Source organism: Neomonachus schauinslandi, chromosome 4 (genome assembly GCF_002201575.2).
Source record: "Neomonachus schauinslandi chromosome 4, ASM220157v2, whole genome shotgun sequence".
In the NCBI taxonomy this organism is placed as follows: Eukaryota; Metazoa; Chordata; class Mammalia; order Carnivora; family Phocidae; genus Neomonachus; species Neomonachus schauinslandi.
This window is the reverse complement of record NC_058406.1, coordinates 151,311,638-151,334,760: the sequence shown is the minus strand read 5'-3', so window position 1 is coordinate 151,334,760 and position 23,123 is coordinate 151,311,638. Positions and strand designations below refer to the sequence as shown.

The 23,123-nt window shown below is 44.9% G+C and overlaps 1 protein-coding gene across 2 annotated transcripts in view; it reads right to left on the bottom strand.

The window, feature by feature from the left end:
• The window catches only part of VPS13B (vacuolar protein sorting 13 homolog B), a 762,353-nt gene that overhangs the window by 20,698 nt on the left and 718,532 nt on the right, over positions 1 to 23,123 (bottom strand). For both annotated transcript variants that reach the window (XM_021688693.1, XM_021688692.1), the window contains 4 exons: positions 20,808 to 20,935; positions 20,184 to 20,383; positions 6,182 to 6,300; positions 653 to 1,461 (listed from right to left, as the gene is read on the bottom strand). In XM_021688693.1, coding sequence (XP_021544368.1) covers positions 653 to 1,461; positions 6,182 to 6,300; positions 20,184 to 20,383; positions 20,808 to 20,935 — 1,256 coding nt within the window. The remainder of the gene's footprint in view (positions 1 to 652; positions 1,462 to 6,181; positions 6,301 to 20,183; positions 20,384 to 20,807; positions 20,936 to 23,123) is intronic.

Genomic DNA, 23,123 nt, shown 5'->3' with positions numbered 1-23,123 from the left:
ACCTGCTGTGCACATATTCAAACCAGCCCCTGCAGACTTTTCTATCTCAGGTCTTTGGAGAAGCTGAGACTCCAACCACTTTCTTTTTGCTGTCTAGACAGGCCAGGCCACACTGGATAGGTAGAAGGCTCTTTATGCATCTTATGAGCACACAAATCCTCTGAATTTCTCACCTACAGCTATTCATGGACCGTAATGAGGGAAGCTAACGAGCTACCACTGGATTTCTTGTAGGCCCCGGGGGCTGAGGCCCGGGGCTAGTTTTCCTGACTGCACTTCATGCTAACACCCTTGTACCTGCAGAGAGCTGCGAGAAAGCGTCTGCTACGTGGAATTAACATTCTAAGGTCCGTAACAGCAAATACCAAAGCTCCTATTTGCTTGAGTGTTTATTAAGAGCCCGGCGCTTTTATCTGATCCTCTCAGAGATCTTAAAACCCATTTTATCCATGAGGAAACGGAGACTCGGGAGGTTCAATGACTTACCGCCGTGGCAGAGTGCGGATGTCAATGGAGCGCTAACTGCAAAGCCCGCGCTCCTCCCCTCCCGCCATATTGCTCCCCTAGGTCTTGAGGCTGATAAGCAGCCCCTGAGGCAGTTCCTTCCGGCCCAGGCTCTAGCCCACCCCGGCCCCTCAGCGTGTGGACTCACCTGCTCTGAAGAGCGCGCCCGCGGCATAGTGCATCGCCAGGGCATGGACCAGCTGCCTGGCCGTGGTGAAGATGGGGCCGCGTTCAAACACCGAGAAGGACAGCGGCGTGTGGTCGGACGCTATGTACAGCTTGAGGGAGGCGTGGATGCTGACGAGGAGACTCACTGGCTGGATCACCAGTTTCCGCAACTTCACGGGATGCACCAGGGCCCTGGCGTGCTGGCTGACCTGCGCGGGCAACCCCTGCGTGCCCCCCGCGGCTCCGGCGGGCTGCGCGGCCAGGCAGCCGTCGGGAAGGTAGGTCTCGAACAGCGTTTTGATGTAGTAAACGAATGTATCTTCCACGTATAACCGGGCGGGTTTCACTGCAAAGCGGAACTCGTTAATATCCTCGAAGAAGCCGCTCTTGCCGTCAGTTAGGGTGAGGCAGAGTTTGATAAAACAGTTCTCCTTGTAATCCACCAGATCTCTGCCGGATACAAGGAGGCTCTGCATTTTGGAACACTGCACGGCTTCTGTTTTTTCTCCCTGGCAGACCAGGACGGCAAAGTGGAAATTGGACTTGTTGTACAGCTGGTTGTCCACCTGCAGGTCCCCACAGTAGACCTCCACACAGTGAAGCTGGAGGGGGGCCGCAGCAGCCTCTTCCGCGGGCAGGCCACCGGCCATGGGGGCCACGTGCAGAAAGACACTGTCCAGTGTGAGTCTCAGGAGCTCAGACGATACTTTGTGGTGGGTGAGGTCATCAAACACCACCAGGCTCAACTGAGTAATGAACACTTTCAGTGTCACAATCTTCTCCAGAGTTCTGGAAGAGAAAGGGAGAAGAACATCAGTCTCCCTCTGCTCTTCGTTTTCTTTCTTTCCTTTTCTTCTCTCCTTTGTTCCCTCCCTCCCACCTTTTTCCTTCCTCCCTCCCTCCCTCTCTTCCCTCCTTCCTTCCTTCCCCCGTCCCCAACAGTGCCTTATTACACACCTCCTGATAGTCCATCAGATTCTCATAAAAAACAAATAAGAATTCAACTTTCAGTTCATGGTGTCTGGACAGAACCGGTCACATTCCCACAACAGCACTGGGAAATGTTCCCTACAAGTTCTTGTCATGTTCTGTACGTGCTTCCGTTCTCAACACCAGATTTTTACTCCAAAATTCTAGTGTTTGTGCACTAATTCTCTATCACGATCATCTCAGGGCAGAAAGGTAAAATCAAATAACCAAAACTCCTTACCTTGAAGTAAAGCAAACAAGAAAACTTATATTCACCCCCAGGACCCCGGCCCATCTAGCCATGTCTCGGCCGTGGGCTCTGCTCCCCCACCATTTCCAGAGCTGACCTGCTGTGCTCCTGCCTCGGGCCAAGCCCTCCATGGTGCACGAAATCTTCCAGCCCTCCCCTGCTCCAGGGCATCACTCCCGCCTCCCTCTCCTCCATCCTCGTCTTTTTCTTCATTACTAACGGCCTACCACTGGATTTCTTATAGGCCCAGGGGCTGAGGCCTGGGGCTAGTAGCCCTCTGGCTACTCCCCAGTTTTCTGCTCCCCCCATAAAAACTTCTACACGCACTGTCTGCGGGCTGCCTTCCATTCCCTCTTCCCCTTGCTCCAAGCAGCCTTCTGTCCCCACAGTCCACCAGAGCGACTCTCACCAAGTGACTTCCTTGTCACTTAGCCTTTCACTGACGGCCTTTTGGTCTGTGGCTCACTTGACCTACAATGGTATTTCACCTTGTCGATAACTCCTCCTGTCTGGAAACATTCCTTCTATCTGTCTTCTCTTGGCTCTTCTACTTGTGGTCCCCCATCCTCAGTCGCCGTGTGACCTCCTCCTCTTCTCCCTGACCCCTGCAGATTCAGGTGCCCAAGGCTCAGCCCTTGCAGACCTCATCCAGTCCCATGGCCTCATATGCTGTCTCTGTGCTGAGGACTCCCAGTCACGTCATCAGCTCAGAGCTACCCGACTGCAGCCTCCGGTATCTAAACGCCTCTCCACAGACTCACTAGTCGTCTCAACTTGTCATGTCTGTCATCAAACTCCAGATCTTACCCCCACCCCGAGCTACATATGGTCTCTCCTATCTCAGGTTTTTTTTTTTTTTTAAAGATTTTATTTATTTACTTGAGAGAGAGCGAGTGAGCACAAGTGGGGTCAGCAGCAGAGGGAGAGGGAGAAGCAGACTCCCCACTGAGCAGGGAGCCCGATGTGGGGCTCGATCCCAGGACCCTGAGATCATGACCTGAGCCGAAGGCAGACGCTTAACCGACTGAGCCACCCAGGTGCCCCTCCTGTCTCAGTTAATGGCAACCACATCCCATCCCTTGTTAGAACACACACTTGGGAGTCCTCCTTGATACTCCTATTTTCAACCCTTACCCAGTGCCTCAGGGAAATCCCATTGGCTTTTTCTTAGAAAGCACATCCAGAATCTGACCATTTCCTCCCACTTCCACTGATCCCACCACAGTCTAGGCCACGGGCATCTCTAATGTGAATAACTGTAACAATCTCTTCACTAGTCTCCCTGCTTCCACCCTTACTTCTCTGTGGTCTACTTCAGTGAGGCAGCCAGCGAGTTCCTAAAAATTTAGGTCAGATCATGTCACTTCCTCACTCAAGTGAAGTGATCCAGTGATTTCCCCACTTCGTTCAGAATCAAAGCTAAGCCCTACCCAAGTCCCGCTCTTCTAGCCCTCACCTCTCCAACCTCAGGTGCTACGACTTTCACTTTCGCCCACTCTGTCTGGCCCACCCTGGCCTCTTCCCTGCTCCTCCAACGTGCCAGGCACGCTACTTCAGACCTTTGAACCGGCTGTGCCCTCTGTCGGGAAGCTTTCCCACCAGATAGCCACATTATTAACTCCCTCGCAGCTTTTGAGTCTTTGCTCAAATGTCACTTCGTGGTGAGGCTTACCTATACTGGTGTTTAAAAATTACTCTCTCTGTCCCTGTAGCCTGGCATTCCTGGTCTTTCTACCCAGCTGTTTCTATCCCTGCAAAAAGCCAACCTTCTACTATACCATAAATTTTCCTTTTTTATTATGTTTATTCTCTGTGTTCCATTCTACATCTATGAGAACGTGATCATTTTCTCAAAAGAAGGGATTTTGGTCTTTTTGGTCACCGTTGTATCCCCATCCCTAGGATAGCACCTGGAATCCAGTAAGCACTTAAAAAATATTTGAATAAATGAATTGAGGGAATATTAGTAAATATCTGTCCCTTTCCTACTTCTACCACTGAATGTGTAAGTTGTTGCTACTGTGATTAATAACACACTATTAATGCCCTAGACAAATATTTCTGAAATTGTTGTATAGGCTTGAAAGTTTGTGTTATATAATTTTATATTAAGTCTCCAATTTTGTTATGCTGTTGATATTTTACAAACACTCTTGGGCAAAGAAAACATTCTACCCAACCTTGTCTGAAACATTGTAAGTTCAAATTAATAATAATTTGGCAGGTCGAAATTAATAATTTCTTAACCATATGTGAAAAGCAAGGAACTTTTTTAGAAAAGGGCTTATACAAATGTATGGAAGTTGGTATTATTATTTTACATTTTAAATAAAATTTTAATAATAAACTTCTGATGCTAAACTAAATTCTTCTTGTAGAAAATTAAAATGCAGAAAATTATTAGATAATCACTTATAACCCCTGCATCTATTAAAAATTTGGTTCCTTCTTTTGAGTTTTAGTTCTAGGAATGTTTTCTGTGCATGTGTGTGTGAGCATGTGTGAGCAGAGAAGTATTTATGTGTGTGTGGGGGTGTTTGTGTGTGTATGATACAGGACTGGTCATATTTGTATATTCAATTTTATATTCTGTTTGCTTTATCTTAGATTTATCACATGCATTTTTCTATTCCACTGAAAGCCTGTAAACCTTTTTTCTGTGGATATACCATTTATGTACCATCTGTTCCCCTACTGCTGGGCATTTGTGCTCGAAATATTTTGCCACTCTAAGTGGCAATATGATAAATCTCTCTCTGTCTTAGCCCACTTCTCTCACCACTGCTTTGACCCTTAAACTCTGAGAATTCTTAAAAGTGGAGTTTCCAAGGGGCACCTGGGTGGCTCAGTCGGCTGAGTGTCTGCCTTCGGCTCAGGGTCCTGGGATCGAGCCCCCATGTCAGGGTCCCTGCTCAGCGGGGAGTCTGCTTCTCCCTCTGCCTCTGCCCCTCCCCCAGGCTCATGCACGCACGCATGCACTCACGCGCTCTCTCGAATAAGTAAAAAAAATCTTAAAAAAGAAAATAAAAGTGGAGTTTCCAAGCCAAAGGGATTTTTTTTTTCTTAAGTAGGCTCCACGCCTAGTGTGGAGTCAGCCCAGCATGGAGCCAAACGCGGGGCTTAAATTCACGACCCTGAGATTAAGACCTGAGCTGAGATCAAGAGTTGGACACCTAACTGACTGAGCCACCCAGGCACCCCCAGGCCAAAGGGATTTTAAAGCTCTTAATACATGTTGCTCAAGTGCTTTCCAGAAAGTGGCAACAGTTTACACTTCCACTTGAACTGTATATGACGGCACATCATTACTTTGGTAATATCTTACTTAAATTTGCATTTCTTTGATTACTTATATTTTCTCTTCCTAGAATTTCCTGGTCATGCATGTGCCTCTTCTTTTAGAAAGAGGGGCTAGCTCCATACTATTCCTACTGGATTACGGGAGTTCCTTTAAATTATGCATATTAACTCTTTGGTTCATGAGTGTAAGACCTGATGGCAACACTCTAAATAAGAGGTGAGTTTATTTTTGATGCAGCTCTAATTGCTAAGTCAGATTACTAATTACTAGGTTGTCAACTGGATACAGAAGTATTAATTTGCATTTCATGCTAATGCTAATATATAATTCTTTTTTTTTTCTGGATTTATTTTTTATTGTTATGTTAATCACCATACATTACATCATTAGTTTCAGATGTAGTGTTCCCTGATTCATTGTTTGTGCATAACACCCAGTGCTCCATGCAGAACGTGCCCTCTTTAATACCCATCACCGGGCTAACCCATCCTCCCACCCCCCTCCCCTCTAGAACCCTCAGTTTGTTTTTCAGAGTCCATCGTCTCTCATGGTTCGTCTACCCCTCCGATTTCGCCCCCCTCATTCTTCCCCTCCTGCTATCTTCTTCTTTTTTTTTTTTCTTAACATATATTGCATTATTTGTTTCAGAGGTACAGATCTGAGATTCAACAGTCTTGCACAATTCACAGCGCTTACCAGACCACATACCCTCCCCAGTGTCTAACTAATATATAATTCTAAGATGCATGTCTTAGTTTGTAAATCAGTTTGTTAAACTTACCACCGGAAGGGGTACCAAAGAAGATAATATATTGCTACTTTTTATAGGTATGATTTAATGCTAATAACCATATCCTTATGGATTACATAATAATTCACCAAAAGCTATAATGTGTATATAGAGATGATAAAGAATGATAAATAGCAGGTTTATGACTTTATAAAGGGAAAGCTTACCATACTGTCACTGGGATAACAATTATTCCTACCTATTGGTAGCGGTTAAACTAGGTCCCACTTTTCCTTCTGGGGCCACAGTGACGAAGACCGTGCCACACTGGAGGACAATGTCCACATATACATAGCCAAAGCCAGTCAGGAACACAACCTGTGAGAAGAATATTCAAAATCTGATTAAAAAGAAGTAAGAAACACTACTGAAATGGTTGCCTTCAAATGTCTTAAGTTCTGATTCGATGCCACAAACACTTGCTGGTTATATTTCTTTATATCTATGTGTGTAGGCTATTCAGCTGACTTGAAAAAAAAAAAAAACAAACAAAAAAGAAAGAAAGATCAAATCCAGATTTTTCAATATCCAGCTGTAAGGTTCAGAGCAAAAAACAATGATGGATGACAGGGCATGAGTGTCTTCATTCTCTGCTTCTTCGGAATTGGCAAATAGCTCTGTGTGGGCTGGAGCCCAGCCATGGGCTGGCTTTATGTGTGCATATGAATCTCTGTGGAAAATAATCCCCTGAAACTCAGGACTTGAAATGCAACATGCAAAAAACTTTCAGACTCTTGAGTGTTGACTTACTACCATGAGGATGCCCTTCTATCCTGGGGACACAGAAACGTACCAGAAAACCTACCATGCCATAATCCTCTCAAGGCCCCTCAGTCCCTCACATAACTTGTAACAATAATGTCAGATAACTTCATTTGCCTGGAGTCAAAATGAATTTTTCTTCCACGGGAAGGTGGACTAAGCCCCAGAAAACTTCCATCTCAGAAGCCAGGTGCCAGGCCAGCAGTAACAGATGTCCTTTTAGCATTAAATAGGTTGCTTAAATGGATAAATATCTGAAAGCAGAACAGAACTGTTTGAAAAACAACTCCAAGAACATCATGTTTACAGCCAGCACTACCTGAGAGTAGGGGCAAGAACCTCCTGTGTTTGGGAATGTTGATTTTGGTAACTTGCAGTATCAGTTCAGTCCAAGTCTGGGCCCTTTATTATTGCTAGGACAGTAAATAAAAGAAGGCTGAAAATTCCTGGATGAAGGAACAGAGCTCGGTGCCTGCCTGACAGGGAATGAATGTACTCTTAATTCTGACCGTATGCGGAGGAACCGGAGAGAGAGTACACAGAACCGCAGGAAGAGAGTCACAGGCTCAAACTGGGACGTGACTTCAATGTCACTGGGCTTCTTTCGTGCACGAGGGCGCCTCCTTCAGAAATCCTGACTGCGTGCAGCACCCTGGGCCGTGCGGCTGGCCATCACGTCTCCCGCTCAGCTCCTGCAGTGTGGTGGCCCTCAGATGCTCCCCCTCCGCAGGCCCCTCCCCTAGTGCCTTCTCTTCCATCCCATGGCCACTGCTTTAGCTTAGGCCCTTGTCTGCCACTTGGCACCCCTGCGCCCCTCCCCACACGGGTCCTTTCCAGATCCTGTGTACCTTTGCCCATACTCCTTAAGGATACCTTTCTCCATGAAGGTACTCTCTAGGTTTCTTATTCCTTTCCTCAGCTTGATACTTACTCTGACGTCCCTAAAGTACTTTAACCATATTTCTGTTTGGTCACAAATCTGTATTGTTTGCATCACAGTCACCTGTTTATACACCTGACCCAATGACTAGATTGTCAGTTTGATGGCAGGAGTAGAGTCTGTTCTCTATGGACGTGTTTCCCAAATGGATTGTTTTGCAAAAATATGTTTCTAAAGACCCTGTATCCTGAATTTGCCTTATCTGTTCTAAGGTAAAAACTGAACTTGGGGCGCCTGGGTGGCTCAGTCGGTTAAGCGTCTGCCTTTGGCTCACGTCATGATCCTGGAGTCCTGGGATCGAGCCCCACACTGGGCTCCCTGCTCAGTGGAAAGCCTGCTTCTCTCTCTGCCTCTCACCCAACTCGTGCTCACGCTCTCTCTCTCAGAAATATAAATAAAATCTTTAAAAAAAAATTGAACTTGACTAGGACAAAATCTGGAATGGCTCAGCTCATGAGTCTAAAACAAAACAGGTATTATTTCAGAAACATTCACATTTATTATTTTGTATGATATACAAAGTAAGTCAACTGCTTTTTTAAAAAAGATTATTTATCTGAGAGAGAGAGAGAATGCATGATGTGAGAGGGGGAAGGGCAGAGGGACAGGGACAGACGCAGACTCCCTGCTGAGCGTGGAGCCTGAAGTGGGGCTCGGCGTGGGGCTCCATCCCATGGCCCTGAGATCATGAACTGAGCAGAAATCAAGAGTACTGACTGAGCCACCCAGGCGCCCCAAGTCAACTGCTTTTTTTTTTACTAGGCTTATAGATGTGGGATTATTCATTTGGCACAAACCTTTCTAAGGCCCTGTGCTCCCTCCCATCTGTATTTCCCTCTCTCAGTGACTGTAACTTCAGTGCATGTCCCAGGGTTTTAGGAGAGAACTATCAACCCTCAAAGGAGGGAGGGAGAGGATCAAAAAGGGAAATATTTATTGCTGTGTTCAAACTCAAAGTCATCCTTAGGCATTATGAAATGAGAAAGGATACTAGTTCCTTCTAAGATAGTAAAGATAGGTCAAGCTGATGTTTTTTGTTAACTGCCCAAGGGACTCTGAAACAAGCAAGTGGACCTAAATCTTCAAGGTACTACTTCTCGTCAAAAATCTGGACTATGGAGAAAAATTTTGCTGGGTGTTCCTTTCACTCACCACTAGAATGGAAGAAACATGGACTTTTAGTTCATATCTCTTTTCACAGGTAGAGAAACAGCTCACAATGCCAAGCATTTTGTACAGTGGCAGCTCTAGGGATTAGGGAGTTAGGTATCTAACTGCCAGAGAAATTAGGCACCTGCACCTAGGTTCCCACAGAAGTTTTAAAATTAATCCTTATTTTGTTTTGACGGTTTGGTCATTTAGTCATTCAACCAGTTATTTGATACTTAAAGTGCACCTACAAAAAGCAAGGCACTGTATTAGGGATGGGGAAGATCCTTTTTTTTTTTTTTTTTTTTAAGATTTATTTATTTATTTTGGGGGGAGAGAGAGAGCACACAAGGGGGGGAGCAGACAAAGAGGGAGAGAGAAGCAGACCCCCTGCTGAGTAGGGAGCCTGATGCGGGGCTTGATCTCATGACCCCGAGATCATTACACGACCCTGAAATCGTGACCTGAGCAGAAATCAAGAGTCAGATGCTTAACCGACTGAGCCACCCAGGTGCCCCAGGGACCAAAAAGATCTAATCATACCCTCAAACTGCTCTCAGCTTAGCTGGTGAAAAAGCCAAGTACACAAATGATGAGGTAATAGTAACTAATAGTTCCAGGGCAGAGATGAGTAACTTGCTTCTCCCTCTTCATATATTAATCATCATGATGATCTCTGTATAACTCATGAGGGCAATGGTTTTGGTTCCATTTTCTTCAGTACTTATAACCAGCACCTGGTATGCAATCAAGATCTGAATGGATATCATCTCAACATGGTTCCTGCGGTAGAGACTTCTAGTGTCCCCCCATACCTATCTCCTTCCAGGCACAGAACAGGAGTATACTCCTCACCCCCTTGCGGTTTAGGTATGGCCACGTGACTAAGTTCTGGTCAAAGAGCTAAAGACAGAATTGACAAGTGTTACTTCTGAGCCAAAGCATAAAAGAGCTAGTCGTCTTCTCCTGCTGCAGAGGCCGAATACAGGCTTTATGTTCTAGATCAGTGGCAGGACAAATCCAATCCACAGCCTGTTAATTGTAAATTAAGTTTTATGGGGATAATAGCTATGCTCACTTATTTACATATTGTCTCTAAAGCCTAAAATGCTTACTGAAGAAAAAGAAGAAACTTTTTGAAGAAAAAACTGGCTGACTCCTGGTCTAGCTGGTTGTGGCAGAGTGTTATACAGGCAAGGAGCTGCACACCCAGCTTCCAGGCCCTTGCTTTGTCCCTTCTGCTGATCCAGAGCTTGGCTGTGACTGCCATCAGCTGATGGAGTATCAGCAAACACGAGGCAAGAAGCCTGATGAAGCTTGCTTCCTGGGGTTTGCCCTCCTGCCAACCATGTGAGGGAGTCTGGTTTAGCCTCCCTACAGAGGAAAGACCACATGGTGAGAGAGATGCCCAGACTCTCCAGCTGAAATCCTCCCTCTGCCAACTTCCAACCGAATGTGGCTGCATGAGTGATCCCAGGCTCATCCTGCAGAAAAATCACCCAAACAAACCTTCAGACTCATGAGACGTTAATCATTTTCAAGCCTCTAGGTTTTGGGGTGGCTTTTTACAGTGGGGCAGACAGAAGGTGATGGAGACTCCACCAACCTGTATCCCTGAGTGACCATGTAGAACAGAACTCCCTAGGCACAAAGCATGAGCAAGAAGTAAATGCTAGGATTCTGAGAGGCAGCATAACTTAGCTTATACTAACTAATATAATATAGATATCGGTACTAGAAGTAGGGTTCCAGCAAAAACCTAAAATAGGAGTCCTTGGCTTAATGGTCAGGCAGTAGGAATTGATATTGAAAGATATTAAAGTGGCAATTCATGTTATGAAGTAGCAGACATTTAGTAAGACTGTTGTCTGGGATTACCTGATTATGGGCAGATTATAAACCTAATCCATTTGTGCCTCCAGAAGATGAGGTTTGGAAACAAAACATTAGTAGTGTGTGTTGGCTGCTATTGGCTGTCTCTGGCAATGTATTCTAAAGAAGAGATGAGCTCAGGAAACAATTGGCCAGTTTGCAAATAAAAATGAAAGAGAATAGAGAGATTCCAGAAATTCAGGGCCTTGCAAGGCTAGAAATGCTTTTAAACCTCAAACATCAAGAGACCAAAGTTTAGTGAATATGAAGGCAGATTAATACTCTGCCCTAGGGTTACATATAGGCATCACGCTCACTGTTAAAACCTCATCAATTGTTAAAGTGACTCAGAAGAAAGTTTAGCTTAAAAGTGTAAGTTTGCCACAGAAGCTCTCTTAAATCTAGAGAGAGGCAAAGAAACAAGATAGCACAGAAATATGCCTTGAAAAGGACCATGGATGTGGTTGTCAGTTCATGAATTCTCTGGAATCAAATAGTTCTTGGGAAATGACTACTGCCCAATAAACTCACAAGCCTTGACTAAAAGACTGTGATTGCTTGAGACTCAATAATACGAGCTTCAGATGTGACAGAGGAAGATCTCTTGAGGGTAGAGCCAGGGACTAGAAGAAAAATGGTAAGAAAGCAGTTCCAAGAGTAGAAACAGGGCTCAGAGACTAGACCTTGCTCCAGGGTAGAAACCCCACAATTACGTGCTCAGAAAATTTTCCGAATTGTCATGGATGAGGGGCTGCCATTATGTCTCTCATTCTTCCCCTTTCCATTCTGGAGGGCTTATAATGGTTATGCTTCTTGTAAAATGGGGGGAAAGGGAGGAGGACATGAGCTCACAGCCCTCCAGATGAAAGGAGTCAACGTGCAGACTCAGAGAGTCGTTCCGAAGTACTGGATTTCCAGTGGGATGTGGTGACTGGATAGAACGCTGGGGAGGCAATTTGTTTGTTCCACGTGTGGGAAAAGGGACGGTGACATGACTGATGACCGAGGGGGGTTTTCTGTTGTTGCTGAGCTGTTTGTTACTGCCCAGTGAGCTAGCCAGTCCTGATCAGCGCCAGCATCGGGTGTTTGTTCTTTCTTCACTTCATACTGGTGTGGGGGGGAGTGTGGGGGGCTATTGGGCAACATATCGTAGATTTGCTGCCCTGACCACTAAACCCTTGGAGGATACTCTGTGTTTTGCCCTTTGTATCTGTGTTGGATACTCTGATCAGTAAGACTTTCTCTCCTGCGTGTGGGATGGAACACCATCCCAGGCCTATGTCCTGCCCTCCACCTACTATGTTGTCTTCTACTACGATTATAAGTAAGAAACACTTTAAAATAATTTGTGCTTTTCTAACATATCCAGTTATCCTTATTAAAATGATTGCTTATTAGATTTATGTCCAGTAAACAATATTTTAAAAAATGATACCAGTTTAATTTTACTAAGTTAATAAGTTACAAGGGGACACAGGAAATAAAAGGGTAAATTCCTGAAAGTCTCTCTTCCCCTGTCTCCCTCTTTTTCCCTGTAGGCTCTCTGTGGCAGTCCAGGGATAATCTGGAGGGAGTTATAAAGCATCCCAGCACTGCAGCTGAGGGAGACTTCAGTAACAGGTACGACTGTTATTAAAACTCCTTCTGCGCTCCCCTCCTCCAATATTTTACTGGTTTCCTCTCCACCTGGGCTACAGCAGACACAGGATACACCTTGCTGGGCCTCTTCCCTTTCCGGTTCTCTTTCTTCTACTTGACTCCTGGTGCTCCCACCTCAGATTTTTACTTTCTTTTTGTGATAAGTAATTTTGTGTCAACCTGATTGGCCAGAGGGTGCCCAGGTTAAGCATTATTTCTGGAGGTGTCTGTGAGGATGTTTCTGGATGGGATTAGCATCTCAATCAGTGGGCTCCGTAGACTGCCTTCTCCAATGTGTGTGTTGGGGGCAACATCCAGTCTGTAGAGGGCCTGGATAGAACAAAAGGGAGAGGAAGGAACCATTTGCCCCCTTTCCCCCTGCCTCACTGTTGAGCTAGGACATCTCATTTCAACTTCTCCTGGTGAATTTATACCATCAGCTCCCTTGGTTCTCGGGCCTTTGGACCCGCACTGAATTACACCTATGGTTTTCCTGGGTTCTCCAGCTTGTGGGGGGCAGATACTCAGCCTCCATTAATAGATCTGCAGATAAGTCAATCAGCCATTCTATTTGTTCTGACCTTTGGCTAACATTCATTTTTCATAAAAATTTTTACTCCCTATTTTGGGAAGGAATAAATTGAAAAGGTACTACTTCTACCTCTAGATGGAGTGGCTTGTAAGAAAATATCTGAGGAAGGAAAACCATGATATGGATGAAGTCAAGACTTAGGCTTTGAAGGGAAGAAGAGATCTGTGTATGTGCTATGGACCTGACCCCTCACCTGTGGAGGGAATACGGGAGTGAGATGCAGCCTGGTTGGTCTCAGGTGGTGGTCTGTTTTAAGCAGAGTAGTGGCCTGGAGAGCCTCCTGTGGGCTGGACTCTGTGTTTTAGTAATCACTTGGGTGGTAGTTGTGGAGACAGAGTTGGAGGTGATGAGGCTGACAACAGAGAGGTCCTTTGAGGGGCTATTGCCAAACTCTGGGAGAGGGATGATGGATAAAAGGCCAGAAGTAGACCATGGTCACAGAGAAAAGGGGCAGATCCAGAGACATTTTTGAGGAATTTCTGCCAGAAGCTGGTGATTTACAGGATGTGTGCGGGGGAAGGCACTGGGGTGCAGTAGGAAAAATATAGGCTCAGAAGCTGGACAGTTGGAGCTTGGATCCCAGGCCACTTGCTTTGTGCAAGGTGACCTCCCTGGGCTTTAGGTAGCATCTACCTTCAAGGGATGTGGCAGGGACTAATGATAGTATTTGTAGAGTGCTTGACATAAAGCAGGAATTCAATACAAATTTACCTAAATATTATTTAAGGTTTGTATACTGGGGAGTAGCGACTCTTAAGAGAGCTGGCTTGGGGAATGGAAAATGATCACTTGGTTTCAGACATGCTGGGTTTGAGGAGTTTGTGAGTTTCAGGCGGAGATGTCTGGTGAAGAACACTGACTTGGAGCTCAGGAGAGATGCAGGGGCCAGAGACAGATCTGAGAGTGACTGGATGACAGTTGGTAGCGAAAGCAATGAGATTCGATCTCCTAGAGAGGAAAAGAAGGGAGATGAATTTCCAAAATGATCAGTTTCTAAAATGAGAAAAGGCTGGATAAGGGCGAAAACAAAACAGTGATACTCTGGGTATAATTCTGAAAAATATTTAGGGAAATCCTTACTCCCAAGTATCTTTAAGAGCAGGTGTGACTCGGCTGGAACAAACTGTAAACACACAGAAGACTCTAGACCAGGGCACTTGGCTGATGTTCTGAAGTGGGTACCAACTTGCTGGTATCTGTTCTGGCCTTGATATCGGATGTAGGGGAAGGCGAGTGAAGTAAGCAAAAAGTCAAAATGTCTTTACTGCACGTTTTATAAATCAGATACTCCCTTGGGTTGGTAACTTTTTTTCTACGTAAAGATTCCTGGATGGAGGCTGAAGGTATGTCGGAAAATGACTACATGCTCTTTAAGCATTAGTGCTCAGGGTTATTACCTCTGTCTGATCTGCACCAAGTGGACTGATTACATACTTGAGTCCTGGTTAATCAGGGCACTTAGCAAAGTGTCTTATGATAACCTTGTAAATAAGATAAGAAACATCTTATATAGTATGGCTTAAAAAAAGCTTTCAGATGCGTTTTCTTATTTAAGAAATGTGGGCTAGATGACCGTGCACTTTGATGCATTAGTGGATGCCTGAAGCCACGCGTTAGGGAGGTATCTAGCGATTCACCACAGCATGGAGACCTTGGACTTGTCCTGTTCGACATATTTATTAATGACTTGGACGAACACGTAGAACGCGTGCTTACCACATCTATAGATGACATAAAGCTACCAAGGATACTTAATATGTTGGATGACAGCATCACAAATTTTTTTTAAGGGATTTCAACAAGCTGGACTAGGCCAATAGCAACAAGATTTAATTTTGGGGGGATAAATGCAAAGTCCTGTCCCTGGGTTCAAAAAGTCAACTGTACAGCGAGTCATATGATAAAGACCTGGGGGATGTGGTTGACCACAAGTTCAATAATAACAAACAGTCTGAACTTGTTAATAAAAAGCTAACTCAATCTTCTACTTTATTAATGGAAGCATAGGGAGGTAATAGCTGGTTAGACCACATTTGGAATACTATGTATAATTCTCGCTGCCAGATTTTTAAAAGGGAACATAACACACTAGTGTATTCAGACAAGGGTAACTGTGGTGATGGGTCTGGAAATCACATTTACTGAAGGAATGATTCAAGGAACCAGAAATGCTTGGCCTGGATAAGGGAATACTTAGAGAAGATGTTGAGGTGGCCTTCAAATAATTGTAGTGTTGCTATATTAGAGGGGAAGTAAACAGTCTGTGATGCCCCAGAGGGTAAAACAAGGATGAATGAGTGGGTGCCACGGAGGGAGGGTTTTCAGCTCGACACGAGCAGAAACTTTCCTATAGTCACTGCTGGAATAAGCCCGAGCCAGAACACTGAGGGGAGATGGCATGGGAGGGACTCTTGCCCTGCATAGAGGGGAAAGTAGAAAAGCTCTTCTAACCTGTGCTTTCATGAACCTTCAGGTAGCAATATCTGTAGCCAGGGCTGGACTCCAAAGGACAGACAGGGACCTCTGTTTGGTACAGGAAAAACAAGACTGGGTCACATGTGGGCAGATCCCGGTTCCAGCCTGATCCTGCTTAGTTATAAACCACCTAGCTGATTACTCTTTAAGCCTCAAACCTCTCATCAGGAAAATAAACAGAAAAATTATTGCCCTAACGATCCTAGAATTTTTGCTGTGATCAAAGGCTCTGTCTTGGGACTTACTCCACTTGACTGCATTTATTTACTTATGCTCAGGTCCTCGGAGCAGGAGTAAGGCCTTGTTCGGGGCAAAGGGTTTGGCCCTGGATAGTTCCTCAATTAAAGCTTGCCGAATAAATGAACGAAAGAATGGAGACTGTGGATATGCGGGCACTTTGTAAATGGTAGAGAGCTACAGAAACATGAAGGACTGTTACTCCCCATCTTCCACACACACACGGAGAAGAAAATCCTGGTGACACTGACTCCATGGAACACTTCTGCTAAGTGTCAAAGATTATGAGAATTTACTGGATCTTTTTAGAAGAAAACGCACCTGCAAACCATCTGGGGTGCAAACTGCTCATTCTTCTTTGCTGTTTCAATGGCTCAGAAATTGCTTTTCATAACAAGTCAAAGACTTCCCATGGCTCTTAAGATAAAAACCCAAATCCTTGGTTGCAGATACTGAATCTGGCTGGGTTTGGCCTTGAACTGCCTCACTAGTCCCCCTCCTGCCCCCTTTTCCTTTATCTGGCACTCTGGCCACACTGGCATTTAGATCCCCAAAGCGACCAGGCTCCCTCTCTGAGCACCGAAGCTTCAAACATGTTGCTCTTTCCGCCGAGAAAAATCTCCCACTTTCTTGTCTACTTCATGCCTGTTCAACTTGAAGGCAGAGATGCAAGGTCTCTTACTGGAGAGGTACTCCTTGGCCTCTCAAGCTCGTCTGCTGTACATCCTAGCAGGACAACTGACCTGCCCTTTGCAGTTGCTTCCAGAGTTCACAATACGACAGCCTGGGGAGCGCTGGCTTATTATCTGTCTCCCCCACGTGGCATCTCCCAAGTGCAAGGGCAGCGTTCCCTCCCGTTCACTGTATTTCACATGGTCCCACTAGCAAGTGACAGCGTCTGGCACGTATTAGAGACTCAGTAAGTATTTGTCGATTGGTGACTGACGCATGCTTCTCAGTGTTTGCGTTAGTTAAACGGCAGCTACGTTTTCTTTGTTACCTTTTTATTCAAAAAAATACTGCCTAGCGCTGACGAAAATAAGGTTTCTGATTATCGGAAACTGCAGTCCCATAAACTAGGCAGGATTCTAAACTGTTTTCCTGATGGGATCAAAACTGTGACTTAAAATGCTCAACGAAAGCTCATTTTTTATGTCTTTACTTATGTGTTCAGAATCTAGAGATGTTTTCCCCTGGAGTCAGGCTCCCACCCACTGTAAAGTTCAGGATAAGAGCACCAGCTGCTGCTTCAGGGCCTCTGGTGAGCAAGCAGGGGATGTCTTCTAGCAGGTGTGAGCTACTAACACGACCCAGGAAAGCCCCCTCCAAAAACGGTCAGAATTTTGTGGCCTACGTGCTATCAGGCCTTCCCAATAACTCCTGAGCCAAAGAATACCTCTTTGTGTGATTATAAACTTACTTTCTGAATGTTCCCTGTCATATTCCATTTTGAAATTATATGACATGACACTGTCCTATTTCCAGAGCTGAGGCGAGGGCCGATCACTGGCAAGAGCTAAAGGAGTTGTCTTCCTTGAGGCAGATTGGGGATTTTACGGTGCTTTTATCCTGCTTTTTTAAGGTCAGCTTTGAAATTTGCATCACGGGGCTCAGACCCAGGGCTGAGGAAAGGCTCCTGGAAGACAAACTCACTTCTATAGAAGGGCTGCTTCCTTTCATCAGAGGACATAGCGCCCTTCGCTCCCCGGTGATTTACATGCCGTGGTGTATTACCGAGGAGATGTTGGTGAGGGTCTGAAACAAATCTTCCTGCAGAGTAGGAAGTGAGCCATGGTCTGCGGGACATATGGCACACAGCTCCTCCAAGATTAATGGGAACATGAGCCTTTGCTGGGTCCTCAGACCAGGGATGATAAGGGTGTTGGAAAGAGTACTCCTCCTAGCTTTGAAGTATCTGTGACTACAAAGGTTTGAGGAAATTTAGAGTGAATGGGAATCCCTGAAATAAGGTTTGGCAGGCAGAATGCCTATTGTCAAGAATTCCCTAGACCTACAGAAGCAAGCAAGGTTTGAAAAATCTTCAAACCGATGCAGAGGAGTTCAGGAACCCTTGGGCAGCTTGCAATCTTTATTTTGTACGTTAATGAGACTAGGAGCGTCTCCTGGGGCTGCGCAGATCCAGCAGGTTTTCAGTGTGCAGCCAGTGAGTACTGCTGACAGAAACCGCTCCCCTGTAATTGGGGCCACTACGAATGCAGGTCTCCAAGGTGACTGGGGCCCCTGGCTAGTCCTGCACCTGTCCCTGGCCACATCCTTCGTCTGTGTCCGCAGCTACTTCTCTCCCCAGACCCCCAGCCCTTTCCCTCTCCCTCTTAGTGGATGATTTACTCCATACTTCACAATAAACTTAAGTCCTCGGAGGGTCAATTCACACTCACTTTCCCGGCCCCTCTCTCCAAACAGCTCTCCCTAACCTATGTCCATCCCCACCTCTTTTCTACGAGGTCCTCCTGTTCCAGCACAACTACACTCCCTGGGCCTTGGACTTGCCTCCCCGGCCGCTCCTCACTGTCCTCCCCACTTCTCCTTGACTGACTCCGCCCCTGCAGCACGGAGACCAGAAACAATTCTCACATGTTCCTCCACTCCCTCCCTTCCACTCACTCTGAACTTGTCATTTCCACTTGCTACCTTGCTTCCCTCTTTCCACCTTTTGACAGCCTGTAAACTTTGTCCTCCAGAGGCTCTGTCTGCCCCCTACCCCTCTGCCTCTTCCTCTCCGTCTCTTTTGCTGCCCTGCACTGACTCGCTGGCCTTTCCCAAGGTTAGACCTGGGGCTCTCTTTCCTTCCTTCACACCATCTCTCTCGCCTAATCTCATCTTCTCATTCATTCATTCATTCACTGATTTGATATTTACTCTTAGGGTGCTGACAGGCACTCTGCCGCGGGCTGAGGATGAATAAGGCAGGTATCTGACCACCAGGAATTCTAACTTGGTAGGAAATCACTTAAAGAAATAATTGCAGGGGCACCTGGGTGGCTCAGTCAGTTGGGGTCCTGGGATCCAGCCCCACATCGGGCTCCCTGTTCAGCGGGGAGTCTGCTTCTCTCTCTGCTCCTCTCCTCCCTCCTCTCCCCCACTTGGGCTCGCTTGCTCTCTCTCTCAAATAAATAAAATCTTAAAAAAAAAAAAAGAAAGAAATGCAATTAAATGTTGCAAATGTTATATGAACATGTGGAGGGGCTGGTAGTGGGGAGGAGACTTTGCAGTGAGGGGAAGAGAGAGAATCTCTTGGGAGATGAGAAAGAATGTGCCAGCTGGGGAAGAGGGAGTTCAGGAATCCCAGGCAGGGAAGTAGGATTCATAGCACAGCGATATGGAGCAGTGCTTTGGAGTCAGGCAGGTGTGGATCACACCCCAGTTCCTTCTCTTATAACACAAGGGAATTAGGCTGTGCTACTTCTGGAGGTCTCAGTTTTCACTTGTGTAACGTGAAGATCATCGTCCTGTCGTGTAAGGCTACGGCAGGGTTAGAGAGGAATGAATGCAAAGTGTTCAGCACGATGCCTGACGTACAGTAAGCGATTATTAAATGATAACTGTTATTACGGTAAATATATTTATACATTTAATAGGTGTCTTGTAACCATTACAGTAAATGGGACCTACAAATGAACGACCAGGTGTGAAAGAACCGTAACAAAGTACAGCGTAGATCACTCAGCCCTAAAATGGAAGGAAGCGGCGACGCACGCCGCAGCATGGACAAACACCGAAGACACTAACTAGGCTGCGTGAAACTAGCCAGCACGACAGGACAAGTGTGGTGTGGTTCCACTCACACGAGGTGCCTCGAACCTGCCAAGCTCAGAGACACCAAGGACAGCAGTAGTCCCCGGGGGCTGAGTGGAGGGAGGCTGGGGAGGACAGTTTCCTGTCGGTGATGACGGACTAGAGAGCGGGGAGGGCTGCACGACAGTGTGTGTTTTTAGTCATACACCTAACCTTGGCAAATTTTCAGTACTGCAGAAATGAAATGCTGGGATCATATGCCATTTTCAATAAAAATAAACCACCACCAACACGGAGAGTAAGACAGACAAATCGGGACATTTATCTGTTCAGGGTTTTTAAACTGTACTTATATTTGCAGACTGTTATGTACTTTCAGCAAAAATATGTATATTTTTAGATTAAGTTTTGAAACTTTCAAAAGAGGGGACGAATCTAGGGTTGGCATTATGATTTTCCTAAAATCTGGACAGTAGGACTACCCTCTACATAGAGAAGTCTAACAATTGTATTTCCTTTTTGACCTTGGATTAGACCCAACAGGGGCTTGCCTTTACCAAGTGCTCCATGCTGGTTAACAGTTGTAAGTACATTTTGGAGATACAGACTTGTATTGGAGAATTTATAACCAAATGAGGACGTAAAAATGGATACACATGCGTCCTCACAGAGACAAGAAGTGCAGCGTTTGGAAAACTGTTCAAAAATAGATAAGCATGGAACCCTTAGAAAAGGGAATCTGTGTCTGGGCCATGGCAGGAAGACGCGTGGCTCACTGACCTGTGTCCCCTGGTTGTTGATGTCGACAGCATCACTCCACTCCGTTGTTACGTCCTCCAGAGATTCCACTCTCAGGAAGAGGCTGGGAAGTAAGTCTTTGGTCTTACAGTCTGGATAACTGGAAATCTGATGATATAGTTCATGATGAATTGAGCACTCAGAAGGAATTCTTCTGCAATAAACCTCAAACTTTGGAATATCTGAAATAAAAAAAAAAAGGCATATGCAGACTTAGGCCTTGAAGACAAGGACAAAGGGATATTAAACATAATGCGGCAGGGGAAACTTCTTGAAGAGGGATGAATGATACTTTTTTTTTTTTAAAGATTTTATTTATTTATTTGACAGAGAGAGAGAGAGACACAGCGAGAGAAGGAACACAAGCAGGGGGAGTGGGAGAGGGAGAAGGAGGCCTCCCGTCGAGCAGGGAGCCCGATGCGGGGCTGGATCCCAGGTTCATGACCTGAGCCGTAGGCAGATGCCTAATGACTGAGCCACCCAGGTGCCCCTGAATGATACTTTTATTTAAACATTCTTCACAGGATCACGGGTAGCTACTGAATTAAAAACCTCCGCAAAGAATATAGGTTTTATATGATTTAAATTCAATGCTATAAAATATACCTTTAATGTTTTCCTTTATAAGGATTGTTACTGGACATCTGTTGTGGAAAATTATTCGAGGACTAGGGTCTTCTGAGAGGGTTAAGTAAGTCACTCCAAAGTGTTCTTGATATGTCAGTGCTACTGCCCTAGAATGAAATCAGATCAAATGACAGAAGTGCTTTAGAAAAAAATGAATGCTTACTCTCCTGGTCCATATTTATTCAGATTTGTAATATTCACCACTCTACAATGCCTTCTCTTTTATCCACCAGAGGAAATGTTTCCAGAGAAAGGAGGCCACCCTCTCATCCATTAACTGTCATATGCTAATTATAGCTTTACCGATTTTTTTCACAACATTAACATATGATTATCATAAAATATTCAAAGACGTAAAAAATTATTTAAAAGGGGAAAAACATAACGTCTACCAATTAGAGAGAATTAGAGCCAACCTTGCACTAACCCTGCCTCCTACCCTGCTTTCCTCTTCACCTGGAGTGCCTTCTTCCTCAGCAGTGCCTGGTAAGTTTTGGCATAAGAGGAGCTGATGCACTTTTAGAAGGAATGCTAGAGAATCTGGGTGCTTGCTCTTTTTATATTCTAAAGGTAGGCAGGCTCATAACGCCCGCTGTCAATATTCACAACATCACCGTACTTTACATGATCTCCACTTAGACCACCAAGGGCAAAGCGGTCTTAATTGGCACTGGAAAAACGGCTGTGTGGGCACAGGCTGCCCTGCAATGGAGAGACAGAAACTTTCCAGTTCACACCACAGACGACCAAACAATATTTCATATCAAAACAGGAAAAAAAAATCCTCTCTGCAGTTTAAATTGCATGGACTGATCAAATTAACCAAAGGAATCGGTTATTTGCCAAATGGGGCCCTCAGTTTACACGGATGAAGAGGAGTTGACAATGCGTTGAAGAATTTCTCATTTGCCATTTATCCTGCTCACCAGTGTGAGTCCTTCCCAAAGATAGTATTTGCCTGAAATGCCAAAGTGAGCTGTCCGTTAGCATTTGGGGAAATCATCTTAATAACACCATCCAACGTGCATTGTAGAGTGAGGGGAGGAGAGAGACAGGAGGAGATGGGGCTGTAGGAAGTGAATTCACTGGCAGAGTGCAGTCCTTGGATACATACCAAAGTTCTTTTCCCAGCCTAATTTTGAAAGAGCCGGGGCAAGCCAACCTCAGAGAATTTCTTCTTGCTAGCCAAGAAAGCTAGGGGCCAGGACTAACATATGGTAGTTTCAATCTAATATCTAGTTTAGTATTCACAGATAAGATTAAATTATATTAATAAAATCATGTCTTACAATTCTTAGAATTTTAAACATCATTCCCAAATGCAATCTTATTTAAGATTTTGTCTTTCAGTTTTAAAAATAAATTTTGTTTTCTCGACATAGGTTCACATCACTTTCAAAAATGCTTCCTTAAACTCCCCACACTTAACTTCTCCAGCCAGAATATAAATATAACCACTCCTGTCCAGGATCAGAGATGAAAAGTGTTTATAAAATGAGGGATATTTCTGAATGCTGTGAAAGAAGAAGGGATGTATGTAGGGAACAGGGCCTTACTATTATGGATAACATGAGTTAGGAAGTTATCTTTTAAACTAGGACTACTAGAAATCTCTGTAGACATCAAAAAGTTAGGAGAGCTAAAGTCTCAAAGTCCGTAAATTCTCAATCACGAGAAGAAGGCACCTCTGGTAAGATCACGATATGTTTTCTTTTGTACTTTTTACATATACCATAAATAAGTTATTCCTGACAGCTCCAGAAGGGACGTATTGCATGCAAAACAACCACAAACTAAAAGTCCAGTATGAACAAACCATTACATGTCTCCGGCTTGATTCTGTGGTTGTTATTTGCATAATTGGTAATGGGTAATTGGAGCAACTTGCGTGCAGGAACAACCACAGAACAGAGTCTTCTGTGACTTGTATTTATCTAAGTTATCGCTCTTAATGACTTTTAAAGAAAAATTCCATTTTGAAGTCAATGTAAAATATGGGAAAGGAAAAGCGTTTTCCAACTTGGCCTCCCTCATATTTTAACCCTTGACAGAGGCTAAGAAGTCCTCACAGAAGGCGATCTTTTCCTTGCAATGTATTGCCACTAATCTGTGGGACAAACACTATCATACCCCCCCCCCCCAGGATAAGCTGCGTCAGCACTAGGGAAAAATCTCATCAGTAGTACACCAGGACAAGTCACACGTGATCACAACATATGCCCAATGCATACAATGTCTAGAAGCCATTAAAAATAAAAGTAAAACCTAGTTTTACATCCAGGGAGCAGGGCACCT